We start from the raw sequence: 27,905 nt of genomic DNA, 5'->3' as shown, positions 1-27,905 counted from the left end.
TGGGCTCACATGCAAATCACTATAAACAATATTAAACTCTTGAAACCTCAAAAGATTATTATTAATTTTTTTTGACTTTGTGCTCCCCTCTCTCACTTTTTCTCAGTGAACTCAAACTGTCCGTCAGTGTCTCTCTGGTGGGAACTATAGTTGAAGAAGTTCTTCAGGATTTGTCAGTGGCTCAGGAAAAGCTGGTAAGTGTTTGCATTTATGAATCTGTATATTGAGCATGTGAGAATTGTGTATGCGTGTGTATGACATGCAGGATATCCCTCTCTTGCTTTCAGGACAAGCACATGAGGGAGTTTTCCCAGTCCACCAATATCAAGGCCAATGTTCCTCAGCTCAGAGTGATGGAGCATGAATTCCCTACAGATGATGTGAGGACAGGGCATGTCTGCTCGATTTTAGCATTCCGATCCACAACTTACTCAGGACTTTTGCTTTGTTTTTATTTTGCAAGGGGTCTCATTTAGACCCCTCTATTACATATGTGCATTCAGAAAATATCAATTATGGCTTCAACACAGCTTGTTAATTTTTTTACAGAATGTGTTGTTTTATAATCAAATTTTGATTATAAATTGAAATTATTTCAGTAACCCAAAGGGTGAGTTTGATTGCAGTGATTTGTATGCATTTAAGTTTGATTTTCTCTCTGCATGTCCACAGTATGTCCCTGTCATCTGGAGGAACAGCTTCCACTCCCGTAGCATCCGTCCCGCCCCTTCCATCAAAAGTAAGCCGGCAAATGCTTCTTGCTCAAGACTCACCCTTTGCCATTTGTCTTTTGCACTCCTAAATCACGTGATTTGGTTGTTAAGTGATGACGTAAGAAGCGCTGTTTACGGGTCCAAGCCTCAACTCGCTTCACTTGAGAATACGACCTCAGCAGCCGTTTATGAGCACTGTTTATTCATACTAATAATTTAAGCTAAACGCTTTCAAACTTACAATATACACTACAGTCTCTGTGCTCACAGCGTCCCAAACACAAATAATGTTTATATAATTTTTTTATATTTATATTTTCATTGTCTGGCTATCTGGGACTTCGGTATGGAGTTAAATGTTACGATTATAACTTTTTCGCTAGTATTCTATCACATTGTGAGTTTATATTAGCACCTTTTGTTGTTTTCTCGTGGTAACTGATAGAGCGTTTGGACACGGAAGCGTGTTGGATATAGCCTATACTGGTGACATCATAGCTGTGCATTACTTGACAGATGATTGTAGCAAACCCTAGCACTCACAGCACAGCTGTTGAGGTCAAAGGTCATGTTCAGGTCTGCTAAATTATACAGTCATCAAATATATCTGAACAGGACTTGTCATTGCGCTTATCTAAAAAAAACTCTATATAGTTAAACAGACCTCATTCAACCACATCCTTTACAATAAATAGCATGTGCAAACTCTATTTAATGGCAGCCCATTGTGTATTTAACTTGTGCAAATTTGTGCATGTGATGCACTATGTACTGTAGTAGTACTATAGTGCAGGTGACATCAAAAGCGTGCTTTGTTGTTTGAAGTTCTGTCTGTGAGAGCGGGATGCCCCTCTCATGGGATTTCCCCTCCCTGTCTTCTATCTGTGAGTCTGAGACAGTGGGGGGTTTGATTTTGGAAGGTCCCACCCTGACTCTACTAATATAATCAGCTGTGTAACACTGCTGGCAGCCGCTAACTGGAGCATAGCCCTGTTATTCTCACACCACTGAGCCCCTCAGACAAGGGAGGGGGCCACCTGCTTACAACCATGACAAAACCCCTCCCCTGGTTCGCCACCCTCCTCTTCCTCTGCTCTTTTGTGTATACCTGTCCTGTTATCTCTGCTGTCATCTTTTCTTTCTTATTGTTTCAGTCATATTTCACCCCAAAATAAATCGGATGAAGAAATTTGAAATAATTTGCTTAAAGAAAATGAAGCCTGTTATGCAGACTAATTTTGTATTGTGAGATAACTATAATGCAAAACAAGGATGCAATTAAAAATAAAAAGGTTCTGATCAGCCCAAACTATTTTCAATATCAATATATATATACATATATATATATATATATATATATATATACATACATATATATATATATATATAGTAATAATAGTAATAAGTAATTAGTAATAATTTAAATGTATTGGAAAATGTATATATATATATAAATGTTTAACAAAATGTTGTTGTAATACAGTGAAAATATTAGAGTAATGATAATAACCACTGAGAACTAATTAATGTGATGTGATGGAGGGATGTGCTTCACTGTCATTAAAATAATGTCACTGTACAAAAATCGTAACTTTTTTCAATTAGTCTTGATTTCCCATATCTAAAATATAATTATAAAGAAATAATACTTTATTTTAATTGATTTTGGGGTAAAACATGACATGATATTCTGGACGTGTTTTTGTGAGAATCCCTGGCAGCCTACATCAATCATGTGGACATCCCAAACCTTCCGTGATGTACAGCTTTATCTTCCTCTTTCCCTTTTCCTGCCTTTCATCCCCCCTCTTGTATCCTCTGCTGCATATGTGCAAATTCGTCACTCCCTCCTTCTTTCTCTCGATCTATCTCGATCTATTTCCTCCTCTCTATGTAGACACACACATCATACAGGCCTCAGTATCTCCCCTCCCTCACTATCTCCCTCTGTTGTCCCTGATTTCCTTCCTCCCTCTCTCTCTCTGCAGGCTTGTTAGATGTGGAAGGGGAACAACAGGCGCGTGCGGCCACACATCCCCAGCAGGAGGTAGAGGAGAGAGGAGGGGGAGGGCCTCAGGTCTCCAGGGTAGGAACGGAGGAGAGGAGGCGGGCCCTGCCGTTGTCATTGGCGACTGGGCTGTCATTCAGCCAGCTGAAGCCAGGAAGCCCCTCCTACTCGGGGAGAGAGGCGGATGCTGCTGCCGCTCCCGCTGCTGCTGCTGCTGCCGCTCTTAGAAACAGAGAGCCCCGGCACTCGGAGCCTGCACCTCCTCAGCCCCCTATGGACCTGCCCATCGAAGGCCACACACTGAGGCACTACACCCGCTCCAGGCCCAGACCCAACCGCCGGAACAGGCAGCCTCCCAGCAAGCCGCAGGTAAGACAGCAGCACTGCCGCCCAGAAGGTCGGGAACTGAGAAGAAAGGAGCAGGGCAAGGGTTTCGAGAGGCTGAGATGGGGACACTGGTGGTGGAGAGAGAGGGGGAGGGATGCTGCTTTCTGACGGCACTGCTCAGGTTGGTTCATCTGCAGCAACCCAGGCTCCTCCAGGCTCTCTCTCCCACATCTCCTCCTCACCATCTTCTCCTTTTTTCCTTTCTTTCTCTTGTAATATGTGGCGAGAGAGACTCTCAGAGAGAGGGTGCCACTGTGGTGGGTTGAGATTTTTTTGGGTGTGTATCCTCCACTGCCATTTTCAGGCACCTTGTGTGTTTGCTCGTCGTGTTTGTGAGGCTCAGCTGGGTGCTGTGTGTATGCCGTCAGAAAGGGACACTTATGGATGGTTGTGCTTGGTGTGACTGCTGTAGCATCTCAATTATTAATGTTCCCAGATCAAGGAGGGTCTCTTTTCGTCCCCTCTCTTCTGTCACCAGGAATGGAGGATTCCTCTATTCGTGGCATTCCCAGGGTGTCTGATCGAAATCTGTTTATTCGCCCCTCCGTGTGGTTGCACAGATTGCTTGGGCGAAACTGATTGTGTGTGTAAATGAGATGTAATCTTTATGGTTGGCGCGTGACAGTCGTATTTCTCCTGCCGATGCTGCGACGACCGTGTGTGGTTGCACTGGCACACTGCGATTCTGTGTAGTCGAGTCTAATGTGAGATATTATATCCTCACTGCAGTGTGTCTTCATTACGTGAGTGTGAGATGGAGTGAAAAGAATGGCAGAGGATGTGTTTTTTCTCTTATTGGTGTGTATCTGTAACACTTGTGCATCCTGTGAATGGTCATTTGGTAAATTGTTGCCATAGTGATGGGCTTTATTGTGTTCTCAATTGTAGCTGCTCGCACACACATGCCTTTACACTACTGTGTGTCTAATGTGCTCTGATGGCATGTTTATTGATGCTTCCATTGGGAGCTGTGATGTCTGTCTTTGATGCTCTGTGTGATAAGGGTGCTGTTGTGCCCTCACATTGAGATTGTGGCAATTCTGTATGGTTGTCAAGTATTATATAATCACAGGTGTGTTGAAAACTACCGTCAAGTCATTCAAACATTAAAAATGTTTTTGTTGGCCACAGAACTTTGGGCATTTAATCTCTATTTGCCATTTACTGAATTTTTATTATTATTTTTTGTTAAACGGTACTGTGATGGTACCATGTTACAATGATGGTATCAGATTGTTTACCACAGAATACCATGTTGCTGTTATTGTTTTTGGGTATGTATCATGATATATACACCACCAAAAGTGTGGGGTGTGTATACGCTTTTTGGTAACACATTAGATTGGGGAACACGTATTCACTATTAGTTAGTTGCTTGTTAGAATTCTTATTACTAGCAAGTTGGCTGTTTATTAGTACTTATAAAGAACATATTAAGGTGTTGCGAACACACTCACAACAGACCCGGAAGAGAAGACAATGATGAATAAAGTCATAATTTTTGTTATTTTTGGACCAAAATGTATTTTCGATGCTTCAAAAAATTCTAACTGACCCTCTGATGTCACATGGACTACATTGAAGATGTTTTTCTTACCTTCTGGACATGGACAGTATACTGTACACACATTTTCAAGGGAGGGACAGAAAGCTCTCGGACTAAATCTAAAATATCTTAAACTGTGTTCTGAAGATAAACAGAGGTCTCACTGGTTTGGAACGACATGAGGGTGAGTCATTAATGACATAATTTTAATATTTGGGTGAAATAACCCTTTAACTCTACCCTATACCTAAACATAACTACTACAACAACTACCTTACTTACTTGCAATGTGCAGTAATTAGGAGTTTATTGAGGGAACATTCTTAGTTAATAATGAATATGTGTTCCCTGACCTAAAGTGTTACTGATTATGTTTTTTGTTTTTTTGTTTAAAAAGATAAGCATTTATTTGATCAAAAATACAGCAAAAATTGCAATATTATGAAATATCATTTCAATTCTAAATAAATGTTTTCTATTTTCATATGTTTTAAGATGTAATTTATTCCTGTTATGGCAAAGCAAAATTTTGTGCAGCCATTACTCCAGTCTTCAGTGCCAACATGATCCTTCCGAAATAATATGCTGATTTGGTGCTCAAAATAAAAATGCTCTATTATAAGCAATGTTGATAACAGTAGTGCAACTAAATGTTTTTTTTTTTTGTGGAAACCGTGGTACATTTCTTTCAGGATTCTGTGATGAAAAGAAAAGCATTTATTTAAAATATAAGTCTTTTAAAACATTATAAATGTCTTCACTGTCAGTTTTGATCAATTTAAAGCATCTTTGCTAAATAAAATATTAATAATAAATGGACTGACTGCAAACTTAGTTTAGTAGTGTGTTAGTGTCATGGTATTTCCACAGTACTTTTTTTGTAAGGAGTAATACCATGTGTGATACCATATTCTTTTAGCATGTTACTCATCAGTATGCCAAAAATACCATCATAGTGGTGTATTATGATATCATGTATGATTACTATATTAATTTACCATGGTACTTTGAAGCATGCCAGATAATACATAGTAATGCTTTCACAGAGGGGCCACAAAAACCATGACAATGCCATAGTATTGTGAAACTGTGTACTTATGGTTACCACTTTTATCACTCCTACTAGTGCCCCATGTCAAAAAATACCTTAGTAATGTCCGCATAAATAATGGGAATACCATGGTACTGTACTGTGATATGATGTATGATCACTATATTTATAATGGTACTTCAAACTCAAAGTCTGTCTAACAATACCATAATATAGTTGTGTTCACAAATAACATGATAAAACTATAGTACTATGATGCCATGTACATATGATTACAGCCTGTATTTACCATAGTATCCCAAAGCATGTCAAAACATACCATGGTATTACTGTTACAGTACTGTCCACAAAATGCATGTTAATACCTTGGTTCTTTGATACCATGTGCATATGATATGATTATCACCCTTATTTATCATACAGTATCATAGTATACGGTAGTGTCCACAAAAACCATGGTGATACCATATTACTTTGATACCATGTGCATATGATTGCCATCTTTATTTACTATAGTATCCCAAGTTATGTCAAAACAAAGATGTCATTACCATCATAACGGTGTCCATATACTGTAAGTAATGTTCATGTGCAGTGAAATGAGGCCAAAGTGTGTCAAGGAATACATTACATTACATTGAGTCATTTAGCAGACGCTTTTATCCAAAGCGACTTACAAATGAGGACAATGGAAGCAGTAATAATACCATAGTAATCATGTTGTACTAACCATGGTAGTTTCCGCAAAAATCATGGTTTTATCATAGAACTTGCTGTGTAAAAATGTTGTGTCTGCTTGCATTGGCTTTTAGGGTTGTTATTATGTGTGGTGGGTAAATTACAGGATGATCTATATTGTGTAGCATTCACACTATACTGTTTTATGATGTTATCGTCCATGTATGAGACCTGTAGCTGTTTCTGTGTTGTCATGGCGACTGGTGTGCGTGAGTGTAATGCTGGATGTTGTCATTTCTGCCTGTTGGTGAGTACCAGTCAATATGGACAGTTACACACAGTCACCCTCACACACAGATACAATCTAATGTGTAACCATTGTTTCCAGTGTATATGTGTGTGATAGACTGTATGATTGTGAGCGGACTTTTGTGATTATACCTATGTTAATGTTTAGTTGTGTACTGGTGTTATCCTCGTTAACAGTGTATAAAGTATTTGTGTGTGTGAAGTCATTGTGCAGGCAGCTTTTTTCAGAACAGACACTCTCTGGAGAGTTTGGCGCCAGTGTTATCGCAGACATGAGCACGGAGAGATGAAAACACCCCTGTCATTTCCTCTGATCACCTGAATGAATATTTGTGTTATATGCTTATTTTAGTCAGTGTGATCTGTTGGCAAGGGTGTGTGTCCATATTGTGGGACGGTCATACTCCTTGGCTAATGAAAATCCAATGACAGGTGGTGCCTCAGGAAGAAGCTCGGGTGACTGGAGAAGAGATGAGCCTCTGATGGTCCAGTATGTGTGTGTGTGTGTGCTTTTTTCCTGTATGTCCACACAGAGCTGTCAGCAATGTTGGACAGCCAGGTCCTGATGAAGGGTGCCTATATGGTGAAGCCTACTCATTGGTCTCAAAGAAAGATGGCCCATCCATAAAAATTGTGTTTGGGGCTCTGTGATGTCCCTGTATCCCTGTTAAAATTCTCTCTGCTGCTACATTTTATTAATTGCTGCATAAGCATTTCTTTTATTACCTTTCCTCTACACAATATCACACACACATACTCACACAGAGCTTTATTACAGAAGGATGCTCCCCACATCCAGTCTAGAATGACCAGTGAATGCCACAATTTGACGTCCTGAATAGCTCTGTAATTAATCAAGCTACACTAGAATTTTATGCAGGTGTTTGAAGGAAACTCCATGACATTTTACACAAATGCAGTACACCTTTTAGTGTCCTTTTGTTTTGTGATAAATTATCTTAAAAAAAGTAATCTACAATGAAAAGTAGCTTGTTTAAAAAACATCATCAAATGTCTGTATCATTCTATTATGTATATATATAAAATTTTATTTATATATAATTTTTTGTTTCAACCTGTCTTTACCCCATCTGCATGGTAATACTGTCATGGAGGGAACACAAACTATTAAATTAACGATTTAATTTACAACCATAATAATTTTGTGATAATTTCATAATGTCTGTCACCATCATGGACTTTTAGTTTGTTTTCTTCCCTCATGTTCCCCTGACCTAGGCCCCGTCCACACGGAGAAGTGTTTAGCTGTATATGCATAAAATTTGTATCATTCAGGCATTTGCGTCCACACGGATCGCTACGTCACGTAACAGCAACAAAAACATGAACAAACACTGAACGATTGTCTTTTTATTAACTAACATTAACACAGATTAATAAATGTATTGTTCCATGTTCATTTGTATACCATGCGCATGGTTTATGCGCATAGTCCAAGTTTTCTTCTCTGTTTTAAGTGTATCTCTGAGGCAGAATTACAGCACCACATACTGGTCTGGCATGTATACTACATTGTTTTGTGTCAGTTTTGTGGTTTTGTGTGGACGAAGCCCTAGTTTTCCCTCATGTGTTGATTAGTTCATTCTGTTCACCTGTGTTCTGTTAATCTAGTCATTAGTCCCTTATTTGAGTTAGTTCAGTGCTTGAAGTGGACAGGTACGCAGTCTTCAATATTTTAGTCTTTAGCATACCAGCACTTTTTCATGCATACCAGCACTTCTGACATGTTGCCAGTGTTCTGTCGATTTGTCCTACCCTGTTAGATTTTCCTACCTCACTCTAAAACAGTGGGTAGTACAATTCCACAACAAATGTGCTACTGTATAGTTATGGTTTATTAACGTCTACACCTACCACAACCCTAAAGCTACCCTTACAGTTATGAAAATACAGTAATTATGTTTTATATTCGTGGTTGTAGCTAGAAGAGATAGCAGTGTTGGGCAATCTACTTGGAAAACATAGTGAGCTAAGCTAACAGTTACTCTTCATTAAATGAATCTTTACTATTACAGCCCTAGGAAATGTAGCACGCTAAGCTACAGCAACATGGCAAAAGTAGTTTACTACATCTAAGCTATTTTTATTTATTTCATTTTTATATTGAACCAACATCATTCCAAGTCAATCCTCTCTCAGTGATGAATAATACTGTCAGTCGAGCAGACAGACAGGCGTAATAGTTCAGTTTAGAAGTTTATTCAACAACTGTTCCAAACCAGTTTGGCAACAATATCAGTATCATGTACAGGGCCGGATTTACCTCATATTGTAACATAGGCAAAATAATTTTTTGCTGTCAGTCAGAAACCTCCTATTGGTTGTTGGTATTGTGGCTTTATTGTATACATATACATTTATGTAAATGTATGTTTTATGTGCCTCTAGAAGCTTGTGTTCTGCAAGTGAACAATGCTTTATTGTTCATGCCAAAGAGGCACAAAATCTTATATATAAATGAGCTCCAGGGGTGAATAAAGGCCCTGGAGCAAATCGTGTGTTTTTTAAAGATAAATATCCAGATTTCAAATGTAATAAAAACATTTTTGCTCACTTCTGCTGACTGTGGGGAACCGGAAGAAGTGCAGGCGGATGTCGAGTTTGTCAGCGCTGCGTGGTTAGTGATGAGCCCGGAAAGAGAACAAAACAAAACGCTGGTCACAAATTATAAGCACAAACCGAGGATTGGTAAAGAAAAACGTTGGAGGATTTCGAAATAAGCCAAGAGGAGACTGGTTTTCCTTTGCTAAAGTAAGGAAACTTTGTTTCCTTTGCTCCTACATTTGCCAGAGGCATGCGAGTGATGCTGTAACAATAAAAACTTAATAATCATCGGTAAGAAGGAGGCGGGAACCGACGGACAATCAAATAAGACTTTAATCAAAATAAACACAAAACAGCGCAGCAGCCCCTCACGGATGACTGCCGCGCACAAACAAAATCAAAACACAAAATAAATCCCAGGCCTGGTCCTCTCTTGTCCTTCACTGTCGTCGCTCCTATTTTATATCCTTCCAATCTTCTCCGTGGGACTCGAGACCGGTGAGTGTCGCAGGTGTCGCTGATTTCCAATCACTCCACCGGCCTCGCTCCGTTCCCACGGCTCTCGGCCCCGCCCTACTCATCACAGACGCATACATTTTCATCTTCTGCCTGCACATCTTCCGCATCCCACAGTCAACAGATGTTGGAAAAAAGTGTTCATTACATTTTAAATCTGGATATTTATCTTACAAAAACGCATGGATTCACTACAGGGGGACTTTATTCACCACCCAGAGCCGTGTGAGGGATGTTTTATTACAGATGCACACACTTTATTTCACATCTTCTGTACAGTTGACAACAAACACTCGCTTACCCCATTGAAAGGCTTGGAAGAGCAAGGACAATATTTAATATAACTCAGATTAGATTATTCTGAAAGAAGAAAGTCACATAAACCTAGGATGCTTCGAGGGTGGGTAGAAAATGGACGAATTTTCAATCTCAGGTGAACTAACCCTTTAAACTTGTATAATTTTCAAAATTTATACAAATATTTCTTTTGACTGCATTCATCACACTTGACCATTCAGCCCTGTTATATAATGTAAAATAGAGGAAAACAGCCTTTAATTAATTAAAACAGAGTTTATCAGTAACTAAAAACCAATATTTGGTCACAAACTAATTAGACTCTTATAAGTAACAGCTTCATTGAGTCTGAATTTGCAACCCTATTTCTCATTTTGTGTCCTTGTGTAATGTATTCATTTTATTTTCATGTTTATTTTAATGTTCAAAATTACAAAACCGCATAGTTCAACCTGACACCTTTAGACAGGCCTGCTCCAGCTCACATAATAATGCTATTCTCAGTTCCCAGAGCTTATTAGAGAGGTTAAGATCACTGCATTCATTCCCTCTCTCTGTATCTATCATTCTTCCCACTGAAAAAATCTGATACTGTGTACACAAAGTAATGAATGTGAGTCGGACTGATCTTTGATCCGTGTGTCAGTTTCCTACTGATACACTAATCCTGGAACCACTTCTTTATACCCAAACTTTTCATTTTTACAAGAGCAGACCAGCTTAACCTGTCAGGTATTAACATTATCTGGTTTCATGTAGGAATCAGTTTTTTATTTTCAAATGATGGTTAGTGGAATAAATTACATACTGATTTATATGTAGCCAAACTGCATATTTATGGAATAAATTGATGAAATAATTAATTCTTGGCTTTATGTGGAAAAATATGAACCCTAGGCATCTTATTTTGGTATTAACAAACCCAGCAGGCCATGTGAACCACACAAAAGCATTGTTTTCTTTTATTGATATATAATTAAACATGAGCTGTACAGTTGCACTGTTCATGCAGTGAGTTTTGTTGGAGAATATGATTGTGTTATTAAGATGCATGGGAAACACCTCTCCCTGTGCCGCCTCACACAACGTGGCGCCTGCTCTCCTCCTCTTTTTGAAGATGGAGTGATGAGTGCTTTGCCTTCTCATTGGCCGAGAGGTGCTAAATGATTTATAATCCATTTCTCATGTGGTGTGCGGTGCCTCATTTGCATATGGTTGCCATAGCTCTGCAGTGGTCTCTCTCTCTCTCTCCTTCTCGCTCTCTCCATATTTCTTTCTTTCTCATTCTGCAGTAGCCCAAACTGCCCAAAGGCCTCGCAGTCTGTGCAGCAGCAGGAAACAGGCAAAACACACAGACTGGGCACCCTGTGCTTTTGTGTGTGTATAGTGTTTGTAAGCTCCTGATCTGGCACAATTGTCAAGTCAACATAGAATCAACATTGACCCAATCTGCTTTCTTAAAGCACATCGTTGTGTTAATGGTTGGTCATATTTATTTTATTCTATTTATTTATTTTATTTTATTATTACATATTTATTCTATTTATTACTTATTTTTTCACGCTGTTGCGAGTTCATATCTCACAATATGTTTATATCTTGCAAATCTGCAAGAAATATCTGAATTGTAAGATAAAAAGACGTTACAGATTGTTACATTTTTCCCCATAAAATTGCTGCGCCTCTGAAACAACATTACTTTTCAGTTTTGCCCCCGTTTGAGAACCACTGTTCATTGCTTAAGTCCTAAAGTCCTTTCTATGTTTTCTGTCCAACCATTAATTATATTCTTATATATTATATTATAATATTATTATTTATATATATATTATATATTTAATGCTATATATTCCTACATGTGCTATAGGAAATATAATATATAATACATGAATTATACAGCTCACATAAGGACTTTAATAATGACTTTTTTTAACCCCTTTCCCTTTTCACACTTGAAATGAATCCTGCTCCAGACTCTGTTCTGATATTTAGATTAAGATCTATTAATCCTAATACAAATCTGTATTTCTGAAGCCTTTGTGGAAATGATCAGCAGCGTGATTTCAGCGTACAGGTAACATATTGTTAGAGTAAAAGATGAATGATTGCCATCACGAAAATCATTTTGCTCATTTATCACAATCACAGCGTGGTGTAATGTCATTAAAACTCAGAGTTTAAGAACAATCAGGAATGGCGTATACAACCTCCATATCTGTGGCTATTGTGTTATGACTGTGGCTACATGACAGATACACCAGTCACCACTGATGAGCACTCATCCTCTCATTTAAGTGCTCATGCGTGCGTGTGTGTGTGCATGTGTGTGATGAGGCTGTATCTAATTATATTAGGTGGTGGGGGGGAACAGACAGAGAGACTGAGGCAGGGTTTGGCTCTCTCTTGGGACATTTAGGCAGATCTGCTTGAAGACAAATTCATTGCAGACAGAACAACTTACATAGTGCTGTGTTTAATGTGAGAAAATGTAAAACAGCAGACAAAAACACTAGTGCATAAGCTCAGGAATGCCTAGCTTATAAACACAATAGTGTTAACTTTTCTACGCAACATTTCTATCAACCTTAACTCTAAATCAAACCCTAAAATGAAAGGGCACTGATTGGTCGCAGAGCCAGAGTTTTGACTATTGCTATAAAGTCTGGTCCATTCTGCAGTTTATTCAGTCTAAAGAACTTTTCACATCAACACTAATGTTCCGAACAGGGGCTGAATGAAAATACAGATTCACTAGTTTTAAACAACATCAAATGCAACTTTTGATACTTGAATCTTTAAACTTTGATAAATCAAGTATTTCATTTTTCCTCAGAAGTATTCCTAACATTAACACTGTAAAGTGTTGACAGAATTTAGTTTCTCTGCGAACTGACAAGGCACCCTATATTCTGTGTACCCCATACTGCTGGAAATTGGCTAGCTCTCAGACAGTCTGGTTGAAGCTTGTTATTTTCACTAGAACTTACAAGTTTTGTGTGCAATGTGCAGTGCCATCGGAGGTTGAGTTTAAGGTTACTGATCAAGGGACATATGTTGTGTGAATTATGTTAATATTTTCATTCCATTGTGCGATGATACAGTTTCTTCTGTTCAGATGAAACACTTAGTAGATTTTAATTGTGTTACACAATTGTAAACACAATTGTTAATTGTGTTTAATTGTATGTGTGCAGGAGCAGGCAGCTGAGAGCGAGAATGAGGCCAATGAGAACATGGGGAGGGTTGATGAAGGTGTAGAAGAGTTCTTCACCAAAAAAATCATCCCTGATGACCCCCTGTGAGTACACAACATTTACAGACACACTCAAGTATGCAGATCAATGTTAATGAAAAGATATTTAACTGGAATTAATCACAGCATTAGATTAAATCATGATCTCTAACAAAGAAATATCCTTACCGATTGTCAAAAGACATTTCCCATCATACCTCTCCTCTCCTCGTGTTCAGAAAGCACCAGAGGGAGGAGCCCCTCATTAAAGCACAACCTGCAGAGCCCACGTGTGTCACAACTGCCCCCCCTACCACCTCCACTACAACCCCCATCCCCACCACAGCCCCCTCCAAAAACATTAAGAAGAAGTTTGGTGACTTTTTCGCCTTTAAGAAAGTCCGAGCATGTCGAGGGGCTAAGGGCGACGGCGTGCCTGAGGGCAAGGCCAAAAAGACTTCAATAGCAGATCTCATCCGACCACTCCGGGAGGCAGCACGTGCAGAGAAAGAACGAGAAAAGGAAAGGGAAAGAGAAAAGGAGAGGGAACGGGAGAAGGAGAAAGAAAAGGAGAGAGACAAAGAAAAACTGGATGAGGAAAACATAGTAAAGGCAGCCACAACCACGGCCACCACCACTATCCTCACCATCACAGATTCAACAACAGCTGCACCAGTTATTGAGGACAAAATGTCACCAAGAGCTCCTTCACCTGCCCCCACACCTGTACTGACCCCACCTGCATCCACTCCCACTCCTCCTGCCTCCTCCCCAAACAAAACCGAAGAGGTCCCAGTACTGTCCCCTGCTGCACCTCCCATTCCAACTAAAACCCCCAGCCCAGTCCCAGTTGTGTCACCCTCAGAGCGGGAGAAGAACCGTACCCTGGAGAAGAGCCGCACACCAGATGGAGAGCGGAGGCCCAAACCCATCCGTCGCTCTCTCAGAGATGGCAAATCGCAGTCACTCATCCTGCTCTCAGACGTCTTGCCAGAGCAGGATGGCACAGCCACGCAAGCTAATGTAAGTGAACAGTAATTTAGATTGGGTTAAACTATATGTTGAATGAAGATTATATTTAGTGATAGACTGATATATATTGGTTAGCCCAGTTAATCTGACAATATTTGGTTATTTATAGATTATATGGTTGGTTGATTGGCTGATTAACAGAAATCCAAAATCTGTCAACAGTATTGTCAGTGCATAATGCAAATTTTCTGTTTTCTGATATTTTTTAAGTGCATTTTGAGTAAATTTTTAAAAAAGGCTTCATTTAAGCCCTTCCAAGTACCACACTATCAGTGGTGCCCGCCCCTTCAATTGCAAACAGTAAAGTGCCCATTCAGTCATATTGAGGTGCCCCTCTGATCCGAATGCGATTTAAACCTAGTAAAATGGATATAAATGATAAAAAAACTAAAACCCAATCTTTAAAACAAAATTAATATACTTTTATAGATAGTAGATCTGGTATATCTGAAGTATTATATCTATATCAAGAGTATTTTCCTTACCCCATTCATTTTTTTTTCAGTTTTAAATCTCATTAAATAAATCTCATTCACTTTTGTTAAATTTATGCTTAAAAAACTATTTGCCAATGAGGTAAGATGGTATAATGATACTGTATCATGGTAGTGATTGTTTACCATGTTCATGTACGCACAAAGAAAACCATCGTCGGACAGTGTTGCATGTACAAAACTACATGGTACTTTTTTGTTGCTGTGACAGCATGTGTTGAGTCACTTTATGTGAAATCTGCATTTCCTTTGTCACATTTTCTTGTTTTCAGAGCAGTTTGTGACATAATTGACCAACAGTGTTGTTACACTATATATGAACATGAATCAGTATCAGCACATCTAAAAGATCATATAAACATGATGCTGAAATTTTACCTTTTGCAGCATCTGTTATTGCATAATATGATTTCTGTCAGCTAATGCTGAAAACAGTGAGTCAGTATTAAATAGTTTGGTCGCTGTTGATCGCTGATCCAAAATCCCTCTAGATGAGAGGGTGCCATCAGTTTTAGAGGTTCCTATTGACTATTTAATGTACGGCTGAATTCACTTCCTAAAAAATGCTCTGAAAGCTCCAAGAATAAATATTGATAGAAATGTTGTTTGTGCTGTTTGTACAAAACTATTCTAAGAGGTAATTTTTCGGGTCATTGTCTAGAAACATGCCTCGGAGAGCTCGTCCAGCTTTGAACAGCGTCTCCATGTCATGCTTCACCGCATGGGAGTTACCAAAACATCTCCTACTGACACCAAACAGAGCCAGGTAAGTGTGAGTATTTCATGCTTCCAGTTTTCTTTCTGGGATGTTCGATATTTGTGTTTGACATGTTTTTTAGAAGTGTGAAAAACATGCACCCTTTTGAACCAAATTAATTGAACAACTCTGCTTTCTGAAGACATAATAATTTGCTGTTATCAGAAATACCTCATATCTGGCAAAAATACCTTTCCCCAGTAATATTCGCTTATTCTGCTAATATCACAGTATCAAAATCAATGCTTATTCTTTACATGAAATTAAGAGTTTGGGTCAGTTAGAGATTAGTTCACTAGGCATCTTATTTAAACCAGTGTTATCATCTTACAGAGCAAGGATGAGGAGCTGAGGAAAGCCAACTCTGAGGGTAAGATGAATTTATCAGCTACAGTATGTAGAGCTCCATGCTGGTATGTGAGAATCTGCGGCATTGTTAGTGCTGTGTTAGCACAGCTCAGCATGTATTTTGTGTGTAGCCTTTTTTGCCACTGTCTCTATTATTTAGTACACTTTGCTTGCTTTTTAGGGGCAATACTTGACAAACCTGAGCCACCACCCACATTTATGAAACCCCGCACAATGTCCACCTCATCAGGTAAGAGAGGAATCACCCAGTTTCAGTCATTTTCATCATAGCAAGGCTAAGTTGTGCAAAGTTGTGATGAAATGAATGTAGTAACAGATCTTTTCTTCTGTGATGTACTTTGAAAAATAAAAATGCAGGGTGTGGTTCTATCCATCAGTTGTCAGTTGTAACAAAAGAAATCTAGCATACATCACCAGAGAGAAGATCTCAAAGATTGACTTGTGACATTTTGATTAAGAATTATAAGGTCAAATACGGAAACATATCAATGGATGAATTGTTAACAATAAGACAACATGCATTTAGAAAATACTTTAAACCTTTTGTTTTTCTCCAGACAACAGGCGACCAACTCGAGTGACCCAGAGTGTTATGGACTTCCACCGTACAGAAAGGCCATTAATTCCAGAGCGTCCTATAGGCCCATTGCCCCCTAAGCCGGCCATGAAGCCCATTCTACTTCCCGGTAGTGAGGCAGCACAGACGGCCAAACCCAGTCCCAAGCTCCCCAGCCCATCTCAGGATGGTCAGGCAGAGGTATCCGAGACCATCTCTCTCTCACAGCCTCAGGAGAAAGAGCTTCCAACCCCATCTCCCCGCAAAGAGACGCCCCCAGCCCCCTCACCACGGAGGAATCTCAGAACGGATATCAAAGAGCGTTCGGAGAGAGCACAATCCGTCACTGAAGGTTTGCCTCCCTGTCAGTCTAGTGGGGATGGTGGGGCATTTGCAACAGTGATAGACTACAACAGTGTAGTCTTTTTTTCAAAATGAATGACTCCTATGAGCCGGTTGTTTTAAAGACAAATCTAAGAAGATTAGTTACCGTTCTGATTTTTTGAACATCCCTTTAACTGATTGACAGCCTATCTATTTTCTCTTCTCTTTCTTATGTTGCACTTTGTTTCATGCATGCACTCACGCCCGGCTTCTATGATATCCATCACTGTCTAAACAAATTTCTAATACGAAAGTAGGGCCACATAATGACTCAACTAGTGTCTGTTTACATTTAACACCTCCCTCGATGGCTGATCTCGAAGCTCTCAGAGTCTTGGCCGAGCACAATTCAGTTAGCCCTGTCTCATTAGTCATGTAATTCAATGCTTGTGAGGCCGATGCAGCAAATGGGCCCTGATGAAAATGCATTCATTCTTTGAGTGTTGGTCCAAAATACTCTTTGTAGCTCCAAATGTTATCTTAGCGCAATAACCACATAACTGAGAATATGAATATTGTGATAATGCGATAAGCTGAACATCCCCTGGTGGTATCAAGTGTTGTGAATGTGTCAGCATTTTCTGTGAGCAGTCTGTCATTTTAATTCAAGTTCCACCCTACATCCATACATCCCGATACAGATCTTTTTCTCATTTGTGAATCTGTTATGAACAACCTTGCGATGTTCATAGCTGTGGTTCAGCAGTTGCACACACACACATAAAGGGTCACAGGTTTGAATCCTGACTGTAATGATTCCTGATTTTCCCCATTCCTACTGTCTGGTCTCCCTGTCCTATATAATAAAAGGCATAAAACAGCCTCAAAGACCTTGTGCTGAATTGTGTTCATGTCTTTTATAAGAATGGACACAGTCTGACCATATTTCCTCTCATAGAGACCCTCCCTATCCCACGACCCCGCATGAAGCCCTCTCCCCAGCGGCGTGCTGTGTCTGTCCACGAGGACTCTCTCCTCCAACACGCTGCCATGCTTGACCCTGAGGGTGAGCCTCTGATGTCTCATACCTGTCACTCACAATATGTCAGTTGCATTCACAATCACGTGTTTCTAAACAGCGCTCTGAATAATCCTATTCATGTTAAATGAGAGCGATGTTTTGAAGAACAACTGCTGTTGTTATTGCTGGTCAGGTATTAATAGGAGGCTGGACATTCTCATACTAGTGAGAATTTTACTGGACAGAATGTGTCATACAACTTTTTGAAGTCAACTAGCACACAGTCATGGCCAAAGGTTTTGGCAGTGACATAAATTTTGTTTTGCGAAGTTTGCTGCTTCAGTATTTGTAGATTATTTTTCCATGTTTCTATGGTATACTGAAAAACATTAAGCATATTATAAGTTTTAAAGGCTTTTATTGGCAAAAATATATAATGAGTCAATGTTTACAGTGTTGACCCTTGTTCTTCATAACCTCTGCAGTTCACTCTGGCCTGCTGTATATTAGCTTATGGGCCAAATCCTGACTGATGGCCATCCATTCTTGCATTATTTGTTCTCAGAGTTGATTATTATTAGTGGGCTTCTGCTTGTCCTCTCACCTTTTGAGGACTGACCACAGGTTCTCTATGGGATTGAGATCTGGGTAGTTGCCTGGCCACGGTCTTCGAGCCACTTCTTTATCACTCTTTGTGACATGGTGGTCCATCATGCTGGAAAATTGCCGGATCATCACCTAATTGCTCATGGATGGTTGGAAGAAGTCACCCTTTCGGGACGTCTCGATACCATTCTTTATTCATTGCAGTGTTTTTGGGCAGAATTATGAGAGAGCCCACTCTCTTGGTTGAAAAGCAACCCCACACATGGATGCTCTCAGGATGCTTCACTGTTGGCACGTCAAAGGACTCATGGTAGCGTTCACCTTTTCTTCTCCGAACAATCGTTTTTACCAGATGTCCAAAACAGAGAAAATAACTTTGCACCAGTCTTCTGCTGTCCAATCCTTGTACTTCCTGCAGAATTTCAGTCTGTCCTTGATGATTTTCTTAGAGAGAAGTGGCTTATTTGCTGCATTTTTTGACACCAGGCTGTTGTCCAAAAGTCTTGGCCTCACTGTGTGTGCAGATGTGCTCACATCAACGTGCTGCCATTCCTGAGCAAGCTCTGCACAGCTGGAAACATGATTCTGTAGCTGACCCCTCAGGAGGAGACGGTCCTGGCGCTTGCAGGACTGAAGACTTCTTCACTGCAGTCGAACCTCTCTTCTTGAAGTTCTTGATGACCTGGTAAATGGTTCTTTCAGGTGCAATATTCTTTGTAGGAATTTCCTTGCTTGTGAGGCTGTGTTTTATCAGTCTGCTCTTACAATCTAATTAGTAAGAGAGTGATTTTCCCTGACTAGTACTTATTCACACTTTCATATGTGCTGCTGATATGATTAGTCAATGTTAGCTGGTCATTTTGTGTCAGGATCAAAAAACTGTAAAAATTGTTTATTGTTAAAAGTTATTTTATTGGCCAATTAAGCTTTTAGCAGTTATTTAAAATGCATCTGATAACGCTACACAAAAATCTAGAAAACAATGTGAATGAACACCACAACAGCCTAAGAAGCAAACTTTGCAAAAAAAACAAAATGTATGTCACTGCCAAAACTTTTGGCCATGAATGTACTATACACAGTCAAAAAGTTTCAAAAAGTCATCAAGGCTGCCTTTATTTGATAAAAAAAAATACAGTAAAATTGTGACATATTATTACAATTTAATAATGTTTTGTAATTTAACATGGTTTTAAAATGTAATTTATTCCTGTGATGGCAAAGCTGAATTTTCAACAGTCATTACTCCAGTCTTCAATGTCACATGATCTTTCAGAAATCATTTTGATATGCTGATTTGGCACTCAAGAAATATTTATTATTATTATCAATGTTTAAACAGCTTATTTTTTTGTGTGTGTGCACACTGTGATCAGTGTTGGGTTACTCTCAGAAAGTAAATGATTACAAGCTACTAATTACATCTACAACAGTGTAATTAGATTACTGTCCTAATTACTTGCATTACTTAAAAAAATCTCTCTGACTCCAGACTTTTGAACGGAAGTGTAAATGAATTCAAGGCTAAAAGACAGACTAAAAGACTCAAATGATGATTTCATAGGGTGTTTAAAAAACCAAATGTAACATAAAACATACAAATCTACTGTATGTCACTTTTCAATGATGGCAGTTGTTATTATGTCCCTCTTAGAGCTAAAGGCTGCGCTGCCAAGACGGCAGAGGTCACCGGGGCAGAAGAGAGTGAACCTGGGGGAACTGACGCCCTGCTCAGAGGATTTACCAGAGGGTGAGGAAGGTGAGTGGAGGAAGAGATCAACTCTACTCCATCACCACCAGAAGAAACCTAAGATGTATATAGATGCATTTAAAGGGATAGTTCATTTTCAAATTAAATTTTGGTATGTTTTAGCTTACCTCAAGGACATCCAAGATGTAGGTTTCTCTGTTTCCTCAGTATTTCCCATTTTGATATTTTTAGGTCCAACCGTTCTTGTCAGTGACTCACATAATGGAGGTCTATGGTCACCACCTCAAAGAGCATGCAAAGAGGAGTCCAAATTAAACAATTCCCCATCGTAAGTACACATTGATGACCTAAGACACGAAACGAGCGGATTGTGTAAGAAAACGAACAGTATTTATATCGGTTTTACCTCTTGTACACAACCACGTCCAACTGATCTGAGTTCGCGAGTGCTTCCCGATGTGACGTGCGCGCGCGCTCTGGCTTTAGTCTGCGCAAGCGCGGAAAGCGCCGGAAGCGATCTCTCGCGCGTGTACATCACTCATTGTTTACACTTACTGCCTATGATTTACACAGATTTCGGAAGTATTACCTTTCACTGTGAAGATCTAAACATATTTAGACGTACAGGAAATTGCAATGGAAGACGAAAGAGATTTTAATATATCCATAGACAACGTTGAATTCTTTTCACAACCATATTTATTTGAAACAGAATACACAGACCAAGTACTCAGGAGCGATCCGCTGCAGCAGCACGTCTTCAAGCCTCAGAGACAGAGATCTCTTCAAAATTGGTGGTGTTTTAGTAGCAAGTGTTGTGAGATGCCAACAGAAGTAGAGAGCATATGTTGTCACGAATGGAACAACTACAAGATGACGAGAGGACATTGACAGTATCACATCACACGCCTGCCTGACTGAAGATCCTGATTTTTCTCCGCTGTTGAGACGCAGCGTTTTGCACGTTGTGTTTAGTTTGCCACGTATAAACTGGAGGCGACGTCCAATGCCAGAGGGACCCAATGGCACGCTGTCAATAGAGTGAGTAATGTGTTGTATTTTTATTATAAACGCAACGATTATAGGGTGCATTATAAACATTAATCTATTACAATTACTGCTTTATATTTCAGACAGTGCAGATTGAAAGCGTAGCGTGTGGTAAACAATGAGTGATGTGCATGCGCGAGACATCACATCCGGGGCTTTCCGCGCTTGCGCAGACTAAGCCAGAGCGCGCACGCGCGTCACATCGGGAAGCACTCGCGAACTCAGATCAGTTGGATGTGGTTGTGTACAAAAGGAAAAATAATATATAAATATTGTTAGTTTTCTTACACAAACCGCTCGTTTCTTGTATTAGGTCATCAATGTGTACTTATGATGGGGAATTGTTTAATTTTGACTCCTCTTTGCATGCTCTTTGAGGTGGTGACCATAGACATCCATTATGTGAGTCACAGACAAGAACGGTTGGACCTAAAAATATCAAAATGGGAAATACTGAGGAAACAAAGAAACCTACATCTTGGATGTCCTTGAGGTAAGCTAAAACATATCAAAATTTAATTTGAAAGTGAACTATCCCTTTAAACATATACCTAAATAGTAACTTTCTATACAATTTTAATATGATTATATAGTGTGCATGAGATATTTGTGTACTAAACTCATTTTTGCAGTAGTTCAATTAGATATCATGCTTACGTGTCCATCATGTGCATTCACAGGGAAAGCTGGGGAGAAGGAGAACGGCACTGGACAGGTCGATGAGACGGACAGCACAACAGTCACAGTCAGCCAATCAGAGCAGAGCCCACCCGGGCTCGGCGAGCAAGTGACCAACCAGGAGAGGGGGGAGACAGTTTCAGAGGAGCACACAACGCAGGGAGAAACATCAGACCAAAGAACTGAATCCCCCTCATCTGAGGCACACATGGACTGACCTTGCACAAATCTATTTTCTATCATGTGTACCTTTGCCTTGCACGCCGGATTATGTACAAAAGAATGAATTATGAACAAATGCGTTTAAAAAAAAAAAAAGAAGAAGAGTAAATGAATACCTATAATTGTTAACAATGATTAAAAAGTGAATTCTGTTGTGTCATTATGAGTCCTTGCTTTTTTATGGATGTGAACATGCTTGTCTCTTTCCTTTCTCAAAAACATGGTTTCCTCCTGGCTCAATTTAGAAGAAGTTTGGTAATAAAATGCTTAGTAGTGATTTGGTTAAACTTAAATGGATAGTTCACCCAAATGTTGCGTGCTACACTTGTGTGTTTCTCTCTTCTGTTGAACGGAACATATTTTTAAAAGTGTTGGTAAAACAAAACGACAGCTGACGGTAACCGCTGACTTTGATAGTATTTCTTTTTCCATACTTTGAATGGCAATGGTTACCGTCAACTGTTTGAAGACCAACAATATTAAAAAGAAGAAGAAGAGATTCATACAGGTTTGAAACAACCTGAGGGTCAGTAAATAAAGACAGAATTTTCTTTTTTTCCCCATGTTTGTGAACTATCCATTTAAAGCTACTGTATGTAGTTTTGTGAATTTTGGGACTTTGAAACTCCGTATAACCTTATTATTGACTTGAAGTGCTTTAATTACATACTCATGGAACAGACGTTTGGGGGGACCTTAAGAAAGAAACAGAAGCCTTTCACCTTATTAGAAGTCCGCGAACCATCAGTATGATTTTGACAATGATATTTCAAGGTTAAAAGCTTACATATAGTTTCTATAAATACAAAAATGTAAAAAAAAAAAAAAGTTAATCTTTCTGCAGTCACTCAGAAGCACCTCTGTCTATATGAACTGTTATGTTTGGCTCCCTGCATATGTTTGTGGTGCACTTTTCTTATTTAAAACCTGTATTACATAATATACTACAAGTATATTTAAGATTTAGTTTTATGAAAGAGCTTTAAGCCTGATGTTGCAAAGTGGCTAAAACTTTGAAAGGGACTTAAGAGTTATGAAGTCATTTTTGAGATTACAAATGACACTCACATTTTGGTTGTCCTTTCGGTTCATACATGACATACACCAGCCAAATGCTTCCCCCCGCTCCCTTATATTTACGGTAATTATGCAAACTAATAACACTAAAATCAGTGTATTCAAACCTGTTATGGTAATGAACAGTTCTCCTATATTCAAAAATACTGTTCTACACTTCTTATAATCTTGTTTTATTCCAGTTTAACCAGGCCACTGATAGCAGAAAAGTTTACATGATTTGAGTCATCATTCCACGTGTTTCTACAGCTTGTTACTCCCTCCAGTGCAAAGCAAGTGGCTGTTGTGTAGATCTGGCTGGTCAATGTTAATGGAACACAGGAGAGCCATCTGTGACCATGGAAGTGCTGGAGAACACAGGAGCTGCCCTAAACCACAGATGAGAGTGGGTTGAGCAAACCACCCTCCATTTGGAATACAACCAAATTGTTTTTACTACTCTTTAAGCGGTTATTTTCATATCTGAGGCACACATTTATCTTCCTGGGCAACACATTACACCCCAAACCACAGGACAGCAAATCACAATAGCAAAACAAGGTAGTGTTATTATAATCTAAACCATTTTATTTCATTAAACTACTAGCAATTGGCACTTATTTTACGATAAGAAAATTAAACTTTCCCAGAAAAAAACAACAACAACAACAACTGAAAATAACACATTCTAAAGAGTAAATCCATTTCTCGAAAAGACCATACAATCAAAGACAAAAAAACAAACAAAGAGCAGTCACTCCACAATGAATGGTTGGACTTTAGAAAAATAAATCCATTTGTGCAATTGAGAGACCATAGGCTCAGAGGAATAAAGCATAGCTTTCAGTGTGTCCCATTAATATTAGCGCTCCAGTCGGAAATAATGAGTCTGATTTACATTAACTCACACCACAAGAGATTTGAATTAAACTTCCTGAGGGCTTGCAATATGGGAGAACACAAGTCTGCAAATGCTTATACTGAAGAAATGTGAAACTAATATTTGAGAAATAAGTTTGGTTTAGATAATTCCTCAGATAAATCTAAAAACTCTGCTACTGTGTGTTACGATCATATTCATATCGGTTTCAGAATTACACCTCTTGCTTATAATGTAGTTGCTGTAGAAGATAAGGAGAACATCTACATGTGTGAGTACACACGTTTTATAGCATCTTATTTTATATACTTCTGTACATAAACTTGGGTTTCAGATTATAATTTTGTACATTCTATAGTAACTGTTTTATCTTTCCACTAAAAATAACAGTGTCTGCGACGTATAACGAATGAAGAATAGTGTTATAATTTCTTTGGTGAAGGTTTAAACGATGGATTCAGCTGAAATCTGTTTTACATTCACATGTTAGGCATAAGAGGTGAGGCTGCCACATACAGAATATTATGGGCAAATAAGTCTCAAAGCTCACTGTATCACTCTAATATATACAGAAATAACAATGTGAAGGCCAAATCCAGGAGCCCACTTGAAAAACTAACTCTTAATGACTTTAAATGTAAAAACGGGTCACAAATATGTAATTTAACCAACCAAAGCCACTTAACTCCAGCAGGAAATCTTATGCTGTGAAACGATTACAATGTCAAAGTCCACACACAAGCGTATTTAACTCTAATCTCATCAAATATGCCCACAATCAGAGGCAAAATACACATAAAACATTGTGAAGCAGAGAAACAAATTTAGATTTCTAGCCTTTGGCCTAATGGATTCATATAATCAGTGCAAAGTGAATGCAAATTGTTCCTCTGAAGCATAAATGGGCTTTTGTATGTACATCAAATGAGTCTTTGCCTCATCCAAAAACTTTATAAAAAGACAGAATTAGTGTTAAGAAAGGAAAATGAAAAGAAACTAACAACAAAATATCAATTATAATGATTAATTAAAAAAATACATATGTGCAAGATGACTCCACCTGTAATACAAGGCTAGTTCTGCTTTAAAGGTAGCTTGTAATTTTCATTTCCACATGAAAAGTCCCATGTTACTCGAAGAACTAATCAGAAACCCGTGTGGGAAAAATACCAATGTTCTGTATCAAAGGAAACAAGTTGTTGGGACTGCTTGGGAAGTAAGGCCTCTATGTTTTGCATATGACGCCCAGATGACTCAACTGCTTCCTCTCCTTGTGTTGGCAGCCTGGTGTGCTAATGTCTCAGTGCTACAGGGTAGCCAGCACTCTGAAGAAGGAAATGATAAAAACACACAAAGACTGTCCCACTCCAAACACCAAGGCCTCCAAGGAGTACATGCTCTTCCCAGCCGCCTTATAAACTCCTGCTATGGCTGCACCTGTAATACATTTGTATAAGAAGTATAATATTTAGTGAATATTTAATCATTATATGTCCCAATAAAAGATTAAATACATTTAGTATGTCTAGATCATGGGTGTCCAATCCTGGTCCTGGAGGGCAAACCTCAACATATCTACGTGGAAGATTGTAGTAATCTGAATACCTTGAGAATGGGGAAGTCGTGGCCTAGTGGTTAGAGAGTTTGACACCTAACCCTAGGGTTGTGTGTTCGAGTCTCAGGCCAGCAATACCACGACTTAGGTGCCCTTGAACAAGGCACCGAAACCCCAACTGCTCCCTGGGTGCTGCAGCATAAATGGCTGCCCACTGTTCTGTGTGTGTGTTCAAGGTTTGTGCGTGTTCACTGCTGTGTGTGTGTGCACTTTGGACGGGTTAAATGCAGAGCATGAATTCTGAGTATGGGTCACCATACTTGGCTGTATGTAACGTCACTTATAACTTTGGTTCAGGTGGGTTTAATTGGGCTCGGAGCTAAACTCTGCCGGACAGTGGCCCTTCAAGAGCTGGACTGGACACCCCTGGTCTAGAAGCGTATCTTATTCATTATAACTAGATCTAGAAACTAGAACCAGAAAAAAAAGAAAAGCTACATACTAGTGAGAACCCCTCCAAACAGCGGGCCGATGATGCCCATGAGCAGGATGCCGACTGGGAAAAATCGTGCCATCTTATGTCTGCGGAGGGTTGCCAGAGCCAAGAGGGCAGCAGGCAGGTGGAACACCAACGAGGAGACAACGGCCCACAGAAACACCCCATACCACATCTCTGCCAAAGCAAGACATCACATTTAAAGCCTGAAGATCAGCCAACAGTCTTATCAACCCTTCCCATGATGTCAACATCTCCCACGTAACCTTATGACTGGCACTGTGGAAATTAAAGACTGTTTGTTAGTGGTGAAGCATCATCAGTTATTGTACAAGCCTGTAATATTAAATTAACTACTTAACTTCATATTTCCATCACACAACTTGAAGAAGACAGATTGACAGACAGGTAGAGAGATGGATGAAGTAATGGGTAGACAGGTAGACTCAGGTGGTTAAACAGACAATACATAGAAGGATTGATTTATAAATAGAGGGAGAGAGACAAGACAGATGGATGGAGAAGACAGAACGACAGGCCAATAGATAGACAATATCTGTCGCTCTGTCTGTCTTAGAACAACGGACAGATACATAGATATCCACCTGTAGTAATATCTGTCATTCTGTCTGTCTGTTTATCTATCTGTAGAAATACCTGTCTTCTGTCTTACTTACGGTCTGTCTGTCTATTCTTACAGACAGATAGAACTACTGGTATGAAGATAAAAACAGACAGACATTTATAACTGTGATCGCCTTCTCTGAGTTAACTTACACCATAAATTTAGCAAACACATTAGCCGGTCAAGCTAACACATTAGCATTAGTTGCTAACCCATTATCAGTCTGAAAACTTGACACCTTTTTCATTGCAATGCAAACCATAAAACACAATAATAATGTCTGATAGTAGTAGAAACATAATCCGATCGGAATGATGTGTGATGTCTGCTACAGTTAAACACTCACCGGAGAAATCGCACAGAGACGTGTCGTTCCTCCCGCAGTTGGTGACATTTTTCCTCGGCACCAAATTCAAACTTAGGATCTGTTTCACGAATCCTACTTTATATTCCTCCTGCATTTCTCTTAAGATCAACGCTGCGATCATGCGTGAGGAAAGTGTCAAATCTGAATAACAGCATTAGAAAAGGGATGTGGGGTTGAGCTGAGCGTTTGTTTTTAGCACAGATGCTAATCCATCTGCATGAACGTCTATTTGAACTGCGGAAACGCGATGAGTTCTCGGATTTACTTTCATTACACTGAAAGCACGGTCAACCTAAGAGTGTTCTACAATACCGTTCAAAACAGAGAAAAATATAGTTTTAACGACCACAACTTTGTCGGGTTTGAGATAATCTTGCTGTCACCTGCGATTTGCTTCAGGCTTATGGGCGGGGCCTGTACGGTTTGTAGAGTCTGGCCCTTCTTGGTATCCGTAAAAACAGATTCGCATGTCATATGGATAGAATGTGAAAGTTTAAACTGAAATGAATAAATTGAAAATAAGTTGTTGTTTTAATGATTTTATTTGATTTTATTTACATCTTATTTTGTGGTCTGTCCATAATCTATATAATTATCCCGTCCATTATAGTTTTTTTTTTGCATAAGGTTGGTACGTGAAAAAGATAATTGAATTAGCTTTAATAATAACCAGGTTTATATATATATATATATATGTATATGTATATATATATGTATATATACAGTACAGGCCAAAAGTTTGGACACACCTTCTCATTTAAAGAGTTTTCTTTATTTTCATGACTATGAAAATTGTAGATTCAC

At 39.1% G+C, this 27,905-nt stretch overlaps 2 protein-coding genes across 6 annotated transcripts in view; one reads left to right on the top strand and one right to left on the bottom strand.

Moving 5' to 3' along the window:
• The window catches only part of LOC132156109 (capping protein, Arp2/3 and myosin-I linker protein 2-like), a 41,121-nt gene extending 18,839 nt beyond the window's left edge, over window positions 1-22,282 (top strand). For 2 of the 5 annotated variants that reach the window (XM_059564969.1, XM_059564973.1), the window contains 13 exons: window positions 107-194; window positions 288-380; window positions 673-739; window positions 2,702-3,090; window positions 13,265-13,368; window positions 13,542-14,325; window positions 15,490-15,594; window positions 15,919-15,955; window positions 16,115-16,183; window positions 16,512-16,862; window positions 17,793-17,900; window positions 20,116-20,220; window positions 21,903-22,282. In XM_059564969.1, the coding sequence (XP_059420952.1) occupies window positions 107-194; window positions 288-380; window positions 673-739; window positions 2,702-3,090; window positions 13,265-13,368; window positions 13,542-14,325; window positions 15,490-15,594; window positions 15,919-15,955; window positions 16,115-16,183; window positions 16,512-16,862; window positions 17,793-17,900; window positions 20,116-20,220; window positions 21,903-22,117 (2,515 nt within the window). In that variant the 3' untranslated portion in view covers window positions 22,118-22,282. The remainder of the gene's footprint in view (window positions 1-106; window positions 195-287; window positions 381-672; window positions 740-2,701; window positions 3,091-13,264; window positions 13,369-13,541; window positions 14,326-15,489; window positions 15,595-15,918; window positions 15,956-16,114; window positions 16,184-16,511; window positions 16,863-17,792; window positions 17,901-20,115; window positions 20,221-21,902) is intronic. The other 3 variants (XM_059564970.1, XM_059564972.1, XM_059564971.1) reach the window with 3 other exon arrangements.
• Window positions 22,283-25,141: 2,859 nt separating this feature from the next.
• Window positions 25,142-27,537, bottom strand: LOC132156107 (transmembrane protein 170A). The gene is made up of 3 exons (XM_059564967.1): window positions 27,081-27,537; window positions 26,116-26,286; window positions 25,142-25,495 (listed from the first exon to the last, which is right to left on the bottom strand). Exons 1-3 carry the CDS (start codon window positions 27,220-27,222, stop codon window positions 25,365-25,367), a joined length of 444 nt encoding a protein of 147 aa, XP_059420950.1. The 5' UTR covers window positions 27,223-27,537; the 3' UTR covers window positions 25,142-25,364.
• Window positions 27,538-27,905: the final 368 nt, after the last annotated feature.

Source organism: Carassius carassius, chromosome 13 (genome assembly GCF_963082965.1).
Source record: "Carassius carassius chromosome 13, fCarCar2.1, whole genome shotgun sequence".
In the NCBI taxonomy this organism is placed as follows: Eukaryota; Metazoa; Chordata; class Actinopteri; order Cypriniformes; family Cyprinidae; genus Carassius; species Carassius carassius.
The sequence above is the reverse complement of the archived record's forward strand: the minus strand, read 5'-3'. Positions and strand labels throughout refer to the sequence as shown.